The sequence below is a fragment of the Fistularia commersonii genome, chromosome 14 (genome assembly GCF_037954325.1).
Source record: "Fistularia commersonii isolate RoL2024-O1a breed Wild chromosome 14, RoL_Fcom_v1.0, whole genome shotgun sequence".
Classification (NCBI taxonomy): domain Eukaryota; kingdom Metazoa; phylum Chordata; class Actinopteri; order Syngnathiformes; family Fistulariidae; genus Fistularia; species Fistularia commersonii.
Window position 1 is genome coordinate 12,175,698 of NC_141297.1, and position 15,708 is coordinate 12,191,405.

General features: G+C 39.4%; 1 protein-coding gene across 7 annotated transcripts in view; it reads left to right on the plus strand.

Annotated features, from left to right (window-relative positions):
• agrn (agrin) overlaps positions 1-15,708 on the plus strand; it is a 279,534-nt gene that overhangs the window by 152,999 nt on the left and 110,827 nt on the right. For all 7 annotated transcript variants that reach the window (XM_086159716.1, XM_086159720.1, XM_086159714.1 and 4 more), the window contains one exon: positions 7,086-7,301. In XM_086159716.1, coding sequence (XP_086015842.1) covers positions 7,086-7,301 — 216 coding nt within the window. The remainder of the gene's footprint in view (positions 1-7,085; positions 7,302-15,708) is intronic.

Genomic DNA, 15,708 nt, shown 5'->3' on the forward strand with positions numbered 1-15,708 from the left:
ACATTAGCTGTGGTGACTGATTACGAGGGGTAGTTTGGAAAATAGCTAAATTTCCATATATATTCAGGGGATCACCTGTTGGTTTTGTTCCTATTATCTTAATAAGACCAACGAACACCAACAACTGTGCAAATTTACAAGAGTATTTATTTAGTGATGCATTTGTTTATTTATTCATTTTGCTGTTAGAACAGATAATTATTTCTGCATCAGTTATGCCAGCGCAGGTAAGAACTTAAACCCGCAGGATTCTAGGAGTCATAGGTTTCGCACAATTGGTCATTAGAATTGAAGACATTGTTCTCCCTGTCCTTACATTTTATGTTAACCTTCCCTCACCCCTGTTTGCTTCACCTGTGCAAATAAAAAAATAAAAGAAATCTCCTCCAGTGCTCACCCCTCTTCACCTTGACTCTCTATGCATCCAATGTTATTTCTCATTTTCCTGAGAGTGTATAAACTTGCGAAGGTCTGGTCTATAACCGTCCAATACAAACTGTCATTGGATAAATGAGTTCATCCCGTGTGCTGGCCAGGTCAGGCCAAGTGCGCGGCTGGAGTATCGTGTGTTGCAGTCAGGAAGCAGGAGGAGAGGGAAATTGATTGTCCCCTTTATGTGAGGGAATGAGAATAGACATTACCAGTCTACACACACTTACACATTCGCAAGTCCTCCATCCTTAAGCAGAGAACCAAAGGCATAACAAATTAAACCCACCGCTCTTTATAATTTCTTTTTCTCAGTTTGTTCATTCCGCTGTATGACTGATGAGAACGGCACAAAAGATCTCTTTCTTAGCATCCTTCAATCGTTTTTCTCTATTTTTTATTACATTTAAGTGGTTTAGAAAGGTCATTCCCTCATATTGAGTTCCCTTTCCCACATTGGTCATTGCATTGCAGCCAGATCAATAATCGACTGCATTGGTCTGCGAGGGGCCATGAACAAGAGATCAATGGAAAGTCCATAATTTTCCTATTTCCCCAAGATATATTTGAAGGTATAGCTTGGAACCTGAGCACAGTTGAGTTTTTTTTCTTGATTTTTCAGCAATATGGTGTAGCATGTAGAGACTGAGTGCATGAAATAATCATATCGTTTGAGGAAAGGGGAACATCTCTGCAACTCTTAATCAATGCAGCTACAACTTACTGCCATCCTTCCCACCTACACAACACACTGACAGCCCCAGCACTGAAAGTTCAATTACAAAATAACATTCTCTTGACTCCGGCAAACAACTCATAAAGTTTCTCGTACAGATATTTCATTTTAAGATGTTAGAGATCACCATTTGTGTGTTTGTCTATGTAAACCACCTGTGAGGATGACTGAAAAGTTTCCACGACCAACCAACTCCTAATCTTTTCTGTACCAGTTGCATCTTTGGCTGTTGCCATAGCTACCTCTCCCCTCAGTGTGAAGGTCTTCTGGAACAGCTACTCTAATAGGGAGCCAAAGGCCTCCTATAGGTAGAAAGAATGAGACGCAGAGAGAGCAGAAGACTGTTAAAAAGCGTCCGGCTCAGGAGCACATCTGTATTACTCAGCATCAGCTGAAAAGAAAGGCTCCTTTAACTTGGAAGTAAGCGGGAGACATCCCCGGAGAGTCCTAGAGTGTAATGAATTTACTCATTCAACATGAATGTGATGTCCCTTTGATGCCACTAAGCTGTATCTCCTTGCAAATAGTTCCATTTCCCGATTTTCCTGACAGTCACTATTGAAGCCACCGTGCACAGATTATATCTGTTCAGAGCTCAACCTGCGTCACCTGCTCATGCAAAGCCAGAACATTCACCGTGTTTTGCATCACCGCCATGGTCGCCTCAGTATTTCGGTTGTTATTCTTGTCTTCCATGTAAAGTTCATGACTGGTAATTATTCATGACCACCTTCCTCTCCATCCTTTCCCTTTCCTCATATCTTCTCCTCTCCAGCCGAAGCAAATCAGACTGCTGTGAAATAATTCAAAAAGCTGCGAGTCCCCCCTACCACCACCCCCAATCTGCAGAGAACACTGTTCCCTCCCTAAAGTAGCCATTTCAGCTTGTCAAGGAGATTCTGTCCTGCCTTATAAGGTCTGAATGTGTTCATGCTTGCCACAGTACTCCCTTTTCACTTTGCTTGGGGTAAATGCAACAAGGCAGCAAAAAAACAATGGAAAGTGATTTCCTCACCAACACGGTGGACACACTGAAGGGACGTTTTCTTTACCGAGGAGCAACCATTTCAAAGTAATGGAAATTTCTGGTTTGGGGGCAAATTTATTGAATTTGCTTTAGTCTGGAAAACCAATCACAAAATGGGAAACTCATTTTCTTTCAACTTACAGTAATACATATATTTTTAAAACAATACCTCAAATAGTCATTTTGAATTTGGTAGTAAGTAGAATATATCTTCGTTAGCTATCAGGGCAATACCATAACGTAGACACAGCCCCTGAACACAATGAATGATCTTCCGTTCCCCTAGTGGTCACTGAAAGGGGACTTTATGATGTAAAAAACATACATTAAAGTTGTGATACTAAAGTAAAATATCTATGATCTGCAACTATTTCATGGCGTGACTGGCAATCAGGCAATTTTCTAGTAAAACAAATCATGCAGTGTACTGTGATCAGATAATATATTGAGAAATGAAAAGTATAGTGTGAAATCTTGATTATTTTCATTATTCAGATTCATGTGTGTATAACCCACAACCTGGAAATATAGTAACTGGCAGCGGAATGAGTTGGAAATTGCTATCAAATAACTAAGCCTCAGCTTTTTTTTTGCTTTTTTTTTTATCGCAACGGGACTCTCCTACTTTCAAAACTCACTCATACACTCAGAGCCTCCTTAAGGCCCTGTCACCCCATCACATTTAATGGATGAAGTGTTGCCTGGACATGACGTTTGCCTCGACAAGTGCAACCTGGAGACGCTGTCTTTTCTCTGCAATGGGATTTTCTTTCTCTGCTTTCCATTGAGGGTGAAAAGCAGCATGGAAGTGACGCCTTGTAACACTGCAGACCATGAAACATACTTCCACGAGGCACATTGTCATTTAATTTTGGACGAAGTATCAGAAAGCAGTGCGAATTTTCACTTTTGGGTTTATGAAAAGGAGAAAAAAGGAAAACAAACACAAGTTGTGCCATTTTTTTTCAGCTGTTTCAAACTTCAGAATTGTGTAAATGTGGAACTGTAAAAGTAGAGGTAAAAAACACAAATTGTCATTTATGGATATAATGGCAACATCTTGCAGCCACTCCATATTAACTGACACAAATTCAGTATATCAGCTGGAAGCTAGATTCCTGCTTGGATGTTCCAGACAGAGTAGCACCTTAAGAGGCATTCTTAAGTACCTCCACCACTTAAATTAGAGTAAGAAACATCGACAGAGGCCTTTACTTTTTCTTTGAATCCAGAAAAATGCATAGCGTATTCTTGCATGAAATGATTAAAAAGCAGCGTTTCATATGAAATATAGTTTTTGATATGCATGACAACAGCATCAAAAGTGTGTTTCAAAGATAAAACGCTCGCACATGGTAAACAGCCCGGTATTCCCGCCCTGGGAGGTCAGCTTTAGACCCGATGGTGGAGATTTGTCTTGGAACATTTCTTCAGAAGTGATGTCTTCAAAGGATTTCGAGGCAACAAAATCAGCCATGTCAACAACAAGCTTAACCACTATAACTGATGGTTCGTATTCTTAAATTCTATCTGACCACCATAAGTTATCAAATGTCACCTTACAAGACAGATCATATTGCTAAGGGTTCGAGTATTTAACAATACAACCGGATCAGCAGAACCAATGTGATCATGTGCATGGAGCAGCACTTTCTCTGTTACTATCAATACATAACATGACTATTGATAACATATATAAAAAAAATATATATATATATATATATTATAACTGATGAATTGAAAATTTTCGGTCACTACGATGTCATTCTAATTTTACAAAATTCAGTTTTTTTCCACTATAGATGCAATTTCTAAAAACAATATCTTTTAATTGATAAAGTGGTGCAAAGGAAGTATATCTGTCAAAATATGTTGTCTCTCCCATAGTCATGTTGTAGTTACAATGACTTTGTCAGAGTTAGCGTTACTCTTCGGTTCCTCTGCTTTCTCCCAGCATACACTGTGGTCATATTTGCTGCTAGTAAAATACAGCTTCAAAAGGTCAGTAGCAATCGAGCTTAAAGTTGAATTAATTTGATTTTTGAATGCTTTGTGAGAACACAGCTTTATACAAGTCCAAGAGAAACGCTGACTTATGCACGTGACATCATTGAATAAACAAGGCTTGATTGCTGCCACAACAGAAAACTATGATCATATCTTGTACAGGATGTTAATGTGAATTAAATGTGCTGGTTCTGGAAAAAAATATTTATACTTTTTACTTTTTAAAGGGGAAAAAGACTTGCTGACTGTAAGGGGCCAATATCATGAAAGCGGTTCCTTTGCTCAATCACCGGGCCATCTTTGTCATTCAGCCAAAAAAACATACATTTTACTCAATAGGTCCTTTTCCCGGCGACCATTTAGACATTACAGAGTAAACACAGGTATAAATTACAACACTAATCATGGCCTAGTTCCTGTTTTTGTGCATTCTGGCTCACATGAATGACTGATAATAATCAGAACAGCATCCTAATTCATTTGTTGAATTATACCTGCTATGAAAAGCCAAAATGTCAGCTGCAGTACTGGCCTTTTGTTTCAGTATTGTCCTTGTTGAACAAAGTGTTTGTGACACTCAAAATCAAAAAGCCCAACCCATCAGCTGAAGCCTGCACTGCGTGCAATGGAAATAAAACTATGCCACAGCATTGGGACACGCTACACTGAGAAAAGACTGACATTGAACTCTTTGTATTTCATGTGTTGTTTTTGTTCCATGATGCCAATGTGTCTCCAAAACATGTACACCTGTCTTCCCACTTTGTTTATTTTTTTCTCCATTCCCAGAAATCATTTACCAATCTGACTTGATCAGCCGCAACTTAATTTGCATTGTTGACATATGAGTATTTTTAATGTGCTGGTTATTTTACCATTCTGGTTCTGATAAATTACTTTTTCATTTGTTTTTCAATTAAGGTGTTAATGGATTCCTCAACCAGTCTGCACTTCATATTTAGTACATATTTGCCACAACTCTGGTGTCAGTCTTTTTTCATTTACCTAAGAATTTAATTTTCCTTTGAATATATAGGAAAGTCGTAAAAAGGGTTTTGTTCACAAACTACTTCTGAGTAACTGAGTATTTTTTGACAATATTGGACTGTGATAGTATGACTGCTATTGTTGATACTTTCACCCCAGGTGAGATCACATTGACCTCAGTCTGTTTTCTGTTTCCTGTTGTACAATAAGACACCCCTATTATTCTCTTGTACACGACTGACACAGTTCAACTGGATTTCACCTTTTGTCACTCTGGGTGTATGGCTTTGCCTCTCAACACACGCACATGCACACACGTGCACAAACACACACATGCACACACACACACACACACACACACAGTATGAACTGAAGTGGGTTGCAGAGTGGTGGGCCTGTCATAACAAGACATTCATGCTCACACCTGGCTGTGTACGTGCGTGTGTACGTGCGTGCAAGACATATAATGTCTACAATTTAGGTGTGCACGCACACACACATTGACTTCTTGTCCCCTGGTAAAATAGAGAGTGAGTTCAGGTAGCTGTCAGCCGTTCTCCCAAGGGGACTGGTTGGTGAGTCAGACACTGGCTCCGTGCCTGTCACACACACACACACACACACACACACACACACACACACACACACACACACACGCACACACATACTGCTTTAGAGTAAAGCACAGAACAGAATGAGAAGCTTTAGGCAGACGCTAGACCAGTCATCTATGCTGCACACAGAGTGTGTGTGCATGTGTATGTATGTGTGTGTGTGTGTGTGTGTGTGCATTGGACGTTTTGTCTGTGTATGCAGTATGAAAACCACCTGCCAGCCAGCCCAAGTGGACATGCCATCTTGCGTTTAGTCCTGGCCTGGAAACCAGAGATAAGAAGTAACTGTTTGTGTGCGTGTGTGTGTAACACTGTGACATGTATATCCCCATCAGTGATCCTGCTTATTCTTCCTGCCAGCCAAGAAAAAAATGTTTTGATTAGTGCCTTGTGTACTTGAATTTTTATGGGCTGTTGTCCATTGATTTCCACTGAGGCTCACTTACTTTGAAAGCTTGCCATCTCTTTTAGCAAAGTCTTATAACTTAGTATGGCAACAAGGACATCATGCCTGCTGCTTTCTGTCAGTTCTCTAAGTGGGTGAAGACCCACAACAGCTGAGGCGACCATAACTTAGGTCAACTATTGATCAGACCCAAGGAGTCATTAGTAAGTTTAAAATCAAAGTCTGAAGAGTTGACTTCTGAGGTGTGTGGCTAACCTTGGCTTGTCTTGTGCTGTCATTCCTTTGTGAATATTTGGGTCGTGAATCATTGATCTCCCAAAGCCTGCAGCCTTTCCAGAGGTTGGCAAATTAACTGCCCATAAGACTGTGTCACCCTAGCTGCCTATAGATTTATTTAGATGTCCCGAATGACTTTTAATCATTTCAAACCCTGAAGCCTTTTTCCAATATTTGCAAAAGACAACAAAACCAACAAAAAATGGTTCTTGCTGTGCATGGGTGGACTGACTCCTTCTGAATGAATTGAGACCATCTGTTTGCTTTACACTAGGATAGCATTAAATTTTGGATGCATTTGTGTTGCCGAACTATGTAACAATCCACACAAAGACCCTGTGGCTTGAACCTATTGAGATGAATCTGCTCAGACAGGGCTATCTTTTATTAAAATTGCATTGCATTTAATTCTACATTTTCTAAAATATGAAGGAAAACAACTCTAAAATGTGTTTCTGGATAAATGAAACATCTTGTGGTGTATATTTGAATTACGCATGTGTGCTGGCTCGTAGTTAGACTGCCTACTGGACAGAAACCAACTGTCCAATCTGATGTTTCTGATATCACTCTTCTAACATCTTGTGTCTTCTCATCTGGCAGGCTGCAGAGGAATGCTGTGTGGGTTTGGAGCTGTGTGTGAGCGAGACCAAACTGACCCAGCCAAGGCTGAGTGTGTCTGCAAGAGAGTGGACTGTCCATCCTTGGTGGCACCTGTTTGTGGCTCGGATTCATCCACCTACTCAAACGAGTGTGAGCTTGAAAAAGCGCAGTGCAATACACAACGACGCATCAAGGTTCTTCGCAAGGGGCCCTGCTGTAAGTACCATTTACTGTCTGCCAACCAATCAGCCACCTAACCATTATTCCTTTGAACAACATAATGAATATAGTGTCTTTAAAAAAATGGAGAGGAAGAAACAATTTTAAGATACTTCACCCAGCTTTTAATGCAAAGTGGCTCACTCTTAGAAATCCCCTGACAGTTATGAGGTGATCCTTCACTGGCTTTCTTCACATTGAGAGAACTAATATGAGCCTTTAACACCATGAAAGTTCGAAAAATAGAATTTCGGTATTTGTTTTATGCATTTTTCTTCTTTCTGTGTACTTGTTTCATTCTAAGTTATAAAGAATAGAAGCCTTTATACCTTAGGGCTGTAGAAGATGATCTGATCTGACTGGTCATGAGTTTGGTTCCTTCATTTCAATTCTTTCAATTTATTTATTAAACTCATGTTTTTTTTTTGTGCATTACTCAAGTTTTTATCTCTCTGTGTGTTATTCTTAATATTAATGCATGTGAATATTTGGACGGGTCTAAAGGTCCCTCTTTATCTGAGTTCCTTTCTATTAAACTGCCAAAGAAATTGAGCTAATGACTTTGCAGTATCACAGGGCTTGATTGTACCGTATGCAGAATAGTTGAAGGAACTACAAACTATTGGTTAATGTAAAGACTTCGGTTAGAATAAGCACAAAGCCGTTAGGTCTCTAAGCAGCACTAAAATACGTGTTTTTGTCAAGAGAGTGGATTTTTTTTCTCACATCAGACTTTGCTGTCCTATTTTTCCCCCAATAATGGAACGCCCCTTCCAACCCTCATCCATCCCCCACCCCATTTTGTCAAATCCTTTGTCTTTCCAATATGGCCAGACTCCCAACGTTCAAGCACCATCTGTACCTGCACTTATTGTATAATCACGATTCCTCCAGGTGGAATCCCATTCTATTTCCCCTGGTGGGTGCCTAGTCTCCTGCTGTACCTGTCACTGTTTCTCTTTAGCAAAGCCCATCACCATCCACCCGTCTAAAGGGAGAAGAGCATTCCTGCCAAAGCTGCAGCATTGCAAGCAGCTTCAATAACATCTAGTGTTTTGTCAGTGTTGAGCCTGCCCTGCCAGTATAGGCCCACTGCTAATTCCAGAGGTCTGATTACAGAGTAGGTTTGGATCCAATAACAAGCTTGCCAAGCACTCATCAATGTTGAAAAGGAAACACGCAGATTAATGGTTGAGAGAGAAACAGGACAGGTAGGGAACACTGGTTGACAACTAGAGAAGGAGGGAAAGAAAAATATTTAAACAGAGGTGAGCCGTTAAATATTAACAGGAAAGTTGTGATAATAAGGCATGAGAGTGAATGGTTGTGAGAATGAAAAACAGTAGTGGATTTAAGAGACGGAGTATGGTAATGAAATAATGATTCGTCGAGGTTAAGCACACTGATCTCCACAAGTACAGCATGAGGAAGTGAAAAACAATGACAATGATGATGAAACCAATCATACTTTTGTTAATAATATTTTACTTACCACAAGGCCACAGACACATTTGTTAGAACTCCAAACCAGATTTTGCATGACGCAAAAATCAACTAATTTTACATTGTTGCTCCTCTATAACCAAAAAAACACAAGGTTTTGGCTTTTTTTTTGAGTGAGGGTGGAGTGGATCAGTCTTTTATTTACCTTCTGTGTTAAGACACCTCATATTGCAATCATTTGTGATTGAATCTATGCCAATTAAGTCATATAGTCAACCAGACTCATTTTAAGAAGGATGCTAAATATTCAAGTAAGCATAACTCATGTTTGATCACGCTATACTAATCACAGGTGAATTTTTCTATACAAATAATTGTCCTGATGACAATCCAAGGTCTTTTGTGTTTGTTGAACACATTACATTCCAGATTAGTGCACCGCTCAGGTTCGCAGTTCCCCGTGGTAATGTAACCATTAACATCATTGTCATGAAGATCATGCTCTGGTTTCAGGGCAGCAACAATTTAGACACAAAAGAAATAAAGAAAGACAAACATCAAATTGTTTCTTTCAATTAAACCCTTTGTGCACATTGTCATACAAACTAGTTAAATCCGTAGTGTCACACAAATTTTAAATTTTACACTCCTCGCACTATAATAACCTCCACTTGAGGCAGGTCATTAACATATGCTGATAGTCATATGCCATCTACTCAACAAATTATCTTTCCAGTGAATAGTTTAATCAACATTTAAAGTGAGTTTAGGCACACATCCACATCAACAATTCAGCTTCGTCCAGTGAGTGCAAAAGCAGAACTTTTTAATCTTTATTTCTTTACAATTTTTCTTTTTTTCTTGAATTATCAACAGCAGCTCTTGCATTCCGATCATAGGAAGTTATATCCAAACTTCGGAATGCTTTGTAGAGAAGTTTCTATAATCCCAGCTGAAAGCCGTAGCTTCACAATTTATTGAGCAGCGATTTTCTATATAGATGAACTCAAGATGGTTTGCAGGTATTGGTGCAGGACCCAAAGCATAAGGTTGCACACTCGTACAAGTGTTTATGGGCATGTTTGTGTGTGGTAGTGAAAGGGAGAGACATCAAGTGTTAGGAGGTCAAGGGAAGCCAAGTGACAGGCTCTTATTCTCTTTCAGCCGCCAATAAATTTAGCCAGATACAAAGGGTCTGGACAGGTCACTCTGGCTGAGATTATGGAGTTGTCAAGGCTGATGGAGGAACAGAGATTGGCAGAGACAGGAAGGAAGAGAGGAGAGAGACACAAGGTGACGAGGAAGATTTTAACTTTAGTACAGGCAGGTAGATGCCTTTTGTGCAATACTTCATTTTCATTGTCGGAAGTGAAAAGTGACTGCAAAGCCTGTCATGCCAACTTCAGTTCCGGTCGGACACCATGAATTGATAGTAGCCATGACTTTTTTGTCTTTTTCGCAATATATTTTTCTTGGTTGAACTTGTTTGATTTGTCAGCGATTACCTCACTCTTAATTTCTTGCAACTGTAGATTTTCTACCCACATTTTTTCTGTACATTTTATGTACATACATCTTAATACATATGTATATTTTTATTTGTTTATCTATTTTCATGTGGAATTCTAGAGCATATGGCAAAAATGGAAATCCAAAGAGCTTTTATGCACTTTGGTAAATCACAATATTTCTTGAGTCAAAGGTCAATTGTATTGAGTGGGATGAAAATAGGAAAATCTGTCAGCAAATGACAACATTTTCTTTGTGTCGACAGACTGAAATGATAGCAATACGCCTTGAATTATTCCTCAGTAACACGCAACAATGCCGTATCGGGTGTGGCAACAGCAACACGAGGATATGTGAGTGAATCGGACTGTGCCTAGATTTACAGCTCATCTCCATGAACCAGTACATAACTAGAGTTGATAATTTGATGGATTTTTGATGGATAATTTGCTGGATTTTAATAATCAACACGTTTTGATTTAAACCCAGTTGTTTTGAGCAATTCTTTGCTCGTTTATTGAAATAAAGTAAACAATTTGAGAGGAAGAGCATGCATTCTGCCTCTTACAACGAAAGGTTGAGCAGCAACTTTAACCTGCCGACATCATTGTACTAAGTAGTTATGGCTCCAGGGTGTTTATGAGTGATAATCGTAGAAGAGCACTTATACTATATTGTCATACTACATTTCAGTGTCACCTGTTGTGTTGTAATTGTTATCACATCAGTAGCCACTTAGGTCCTTAATTCGGTTTTAATATTCTGTGGTCATTTATATCAGTGTAACCTTGTCATTGCTGAATGTGATTTCTGCTTGCATACAAAATGTACCCTGTTGTTGTAGGTTCAGCAATCATTATAGAACTAATAGTGCAGTTCTACTGAGTGAATTGTTAAGATTTGAGAAAGTTATATGAAATGAAGTAAAATGAAAACAAGTTTTTTGAAAAAGACAAAAACTTAACTCTGGTTTTATGGAATAGTTGAATTTGGTTATAGTAGCCTACAATATAGGGTACTATAAATAAATAATAAAGGAAAATGAGACTGTTCATTATTTACAGTTTGATATTTGTTGGTTATATTTGATGATGTGTAACCCACCCATAAGAGTGGCCTTCTGACCATGCAGAGGACAAATTACCCTTTACCATATTCATTTAGCAGTTCACTCACAGCACCAAACTAGCTGTTACACCATTTAAGTGCCAGTGAAGCAGGATAAGTCCCCTCCTGAGGACAGTACAGAATGACCAACTTGTCATTAAGGGCTCTTATTTGCCCCGAGTGCTTTGCCGTAATATTCGCATAACCAGACTATTCATGGTTCAGGCCAGTTCCGCGCCAGCTTCTTCATTATCTTCCTTTTGTTATAGATGTATGATTTGGGATCAGCGGGGTCGCATTTCTGCTGGTCAGGTGGGGAGAAGATAATGGGCTCAGATATTATCAATATTAAAAGGAGAATCCACATTCAGACCCAGGCCCAGTAGGAATGCCTGATAACAATATAAAGCACAAAAGAAAAAAAATGGTCGGCTGAGAAAAGATTGAATTGTGGGTCAGTGAGAGAGCAGGAGCCAGCAGAAGCCGTTTCTGCTTCAGAGAGACAAAAGATTTCGGGGACTTTGTATACCTGTGAAGTGTTTGTTTGTGCAAGGGTGAGCATGCACACAACAAGAAATTTGTGTCATGTTGACTCCTGTAACATTGAACCCGGAGAAGGGTGTTAAATAGAGAGAGAGAGAGAGAGAGACTTTTGACTTTTGGTTTGAGAAAGTGACGAGTGGAGACAGAGAAGATGTGAGTACACTATACTTTGATGAACACACACACACACACACACACACACGCACACACACACACACACATACACACACAAAGAAACAGAAAAATCTATCTGGCCACTTTCCACACTATCTCCCTGTGCTTTATCTCTTAGGAGCTGATACACTCCTCTTGAACACAGTGCAGCATCTGTACTCCCCACCTGCTGCTATTTAGTGATGAATTTTCGATCTTTTTTTTTTGTACTTTTTACTTGAAAGAAATATATTTATATATATATTAAAACAAAAATCAAAACTGTCTCATTGTGCAAGCAATTTGTTCTGGCAGTTAAGTATTATATCAGCCATAAAGTCATATTGATCAGTGTTTCCCAGTCCTATTTGACTCATGGCACATATTTTACATCGCAGAAATCACATGGCACACCACCAAATACGTATGTCAAAAAGTCAAAATAATTTTTAATGAAACAGAATGAAAGTGCAGTCTCAATTTACTTACTCAGTGTTAAATCTAATATATCTAACATCCATAGATTTGCCAAGTTGCAATGCAAATTTCTCACAGATGTGCAACTTTTCCAGTACACTCTTTTCAATGTCTGCAGACATGTCATCAATATGTCTGGAAATAGTGGGCTATTTCTTTAACTGCATCAGGGCCGAGTATTTCTTATATAAGGATTTTACAGGCAGGTAGTCTTACTGTAATGTCTCTGCCACGGTGTGTGGCTGTTTGGATTTAGCCAGTAGTTCAGCAACTTTGTAGCTTGCATTCAGAACTGTCTCTTGGTGATTTTTCTTCAACAACGCTCTGTTTCTCAGTCTATTTACACAGATGAACAGAATAGTCCATGTTCCTATCTTGAGGTGAAGGGTGTTTAGTTTGTAGATTGTGGTTAAATTTGCTTGGAACCATGGTGTTGTTGGACAGCTTTTCCCTGCACACCAGGCATAACGGAGTCGCTTCGGGTTGGTTCCCCAGTAAAAGTCGATCTGACCGTGATATAACTTCCATTGTATTGTCTTGAGCTCACCTTTTTTACTTTCTTCTGACCACCACTCACACGTGGGCCTTCATCTGGGTCCGAATTTTTTTCAGGACCAGAGGGTCCTGATTGAGTACTTTTAAAATAATTCTACTTCTTTTAGAATATTTACCCATCATGTATTGCTGCCATTGTCTCACTCGAAGCATAACGAATTACTCTTCTGTTTAGGCAGGTTTAGGCAGTAGCAGGTATACTAGATACGCAGGTTAATTCGCTACCTGTTGCCAACAACTATAAGAGCATTTCATAGTTCTGCCTGTCACTGCATGCCGCCCACATATATAGACATACGAAGACACATTATTTGCATTAAATAAATCATTTTTGCACCATTCAGGTGAAAGTGGGCATTTTTTTCCACAGCATGCCTGATGATCTCTCACAGCACTAATGGGCCGTGGCACAGTGGTTGGGAAACACTGACCTAGATAACATTTCTGTCATGATTGTGTACTCAATTTATGATGAACATATCCAAAAACCCTGGCTTTAGGAAGTTTTATTGATGCGTCCTATCGTCTATTAAGGGCGACACCGCAGTGGTTACCACTTCTCCTAATGTCTGTGAAGATTTCCTCCCACAGTCCAAGAACATGCAGGAGGTTAATTGAAATACTATGAAAAAAAAAAGCCTAGATTTCATGTGAATGAGTGAGTGAAATGTTGTTTGTCTCTTGTGTCTTTACTCTGATTTTTGCTTAACTTAATCCGATCTGGCACAAACCTATAGCTTGTGGATGTTGTAAAACTATTAATATGTTTCTCCTCTATACGCATGGTTCCTTTTCCTCCCAATATGCCTTGGGCCAAGTGGCAGAATGAACAGTAACAAGTGTGTCTGAAACCAGCAAGTTGTCTGCCTTTTCCTCAGTCCTATTGGTCTATGCCCCAAGAACATCTCACTGTCCAATAAACCAAGAAATACAGCCACGCTATGCTGTTTCTGTTTTGCTTTCTTTCACTGTAGTCACTTGCATTTTCTTTACTTTATCATTTTTTCTTAAAAGGATGACAATATAGAAACAGATTTGCATTCATGTGTAATTGCTCCACATCTGTGTATATTGCAGGTACAGTGTATATACTATATATGTGTATGTTTTAATAATGGAATTACTGCAAGGTGAACATGTTGATGTTTATACAGTATATTGATCAGGAGATGGAAGCCATGTGCAAGCTGTGTCGTATTTTATACCATTTGGATCAAAAGATCACCGGATCTCAGCCCAGTTAAATTCACATGAACCGTGTGGGAGCATTGAGCTCTCCAACATTAATATCCCCATAACAAATTACAGAATATATTTGTTTGGAAAGGGGAGGATTTATCCTGTAAAAGTTATTTGAAGTATAAAATCAGCATCTGCTCATAATGAAACTGTTTTTTGTTTATATGTTGTTGTTTTTTGCTCTTTAATTTCTATAGACCAAGCTGCATAATAATGCTTGTGTATATCATACCACAACTGTCTTTCTCAGACTAATGGTGACTGTTGTCATTTTTAAAAAGTACTGCTGAACTTAACGAAGAGCTATCATTTGCCCGAGCAGCTTTGGCCTTAGCTTGTAACCCCAGCTCTGTTTTTCCTCTTTTGTCTGGAGCTGGTCTGGTCGATTGTTAAGGTGTCTGAAAGGGGCGAGCCAAAGCCCTGATTTATCCCCTCGTAGGGCTGAAAGCTGGCTTGGAGTTGAGGTTTCCGGAAATCTCCTGCAAGCAGAAGTCTCCTTCTGGAGGAGAGCTGGTTAGTCGGTAGATGAAAGGCATCCTGCTTTATTCCTCCTTTACCCCCACATGCCCCTTTCCCTGTCTTCCCTCACTTTTCTTTTTGCTTGTGCTCTGAGGACCTCTTTTGTCACCTTGGTTACATGCTTGATAGCCTGCAGTAACAATGGATTGGAAGACAGAGCCGCAGATGGGGTAGATGACTTTTGGCTTTACCACAAAAAACATTGTACTTTTTTTTTTCTTTCCATTCATCTCGGTTTTACTTTCTTCCTCTATTTCCTTTTTGTTTTGTTTTGTTTTTTTGGTTTGCCCCTATTAATTGTTTGAGCCCTTTGTCCTCAATCTCCTCATCCTCTCGCTGCCTTTCCTCCCGATGTACCCATTGGCATTTTTTCTTTCCTCTCACCTGTTCCTTTAAGATAATTCAAAATATGATAATACTTTATTGATCCCCATTGAGGAAATTAGAGTGTCACAGCAGCATAGGGCCTGAAATCAGTTATCAAAAGACATTAAAAGAACAGGGACAATAAACAGAGAAGCATTAAATAGGACAGAGACAACAACAAATGAAAGGATAAAAATAAATGAAAAAAAATCTGCGAACAGGAACAAAGTGACAAGTTGCAAGAAGTGGCCAGTAAGTGCAGATGCAGCTCAGTCAGGTCAGAGCTGTGGGGTGTCCAAACTGCTGTTGTACAGTCTAATGGCGGTTGGCTCATAGGAGCATCTATCAGTTCTGCACCGGAGTGGAATGATTCACATGCTGAATGAGCTATTCATCAGCCACAGCTTGTCACAAAGAGAGTGCAAAGAATTGTCCAGGATTGCCTCAAGTTTGTCCTTCAACTTTCTCTCATCCACCATTTCTAAACAGTTCA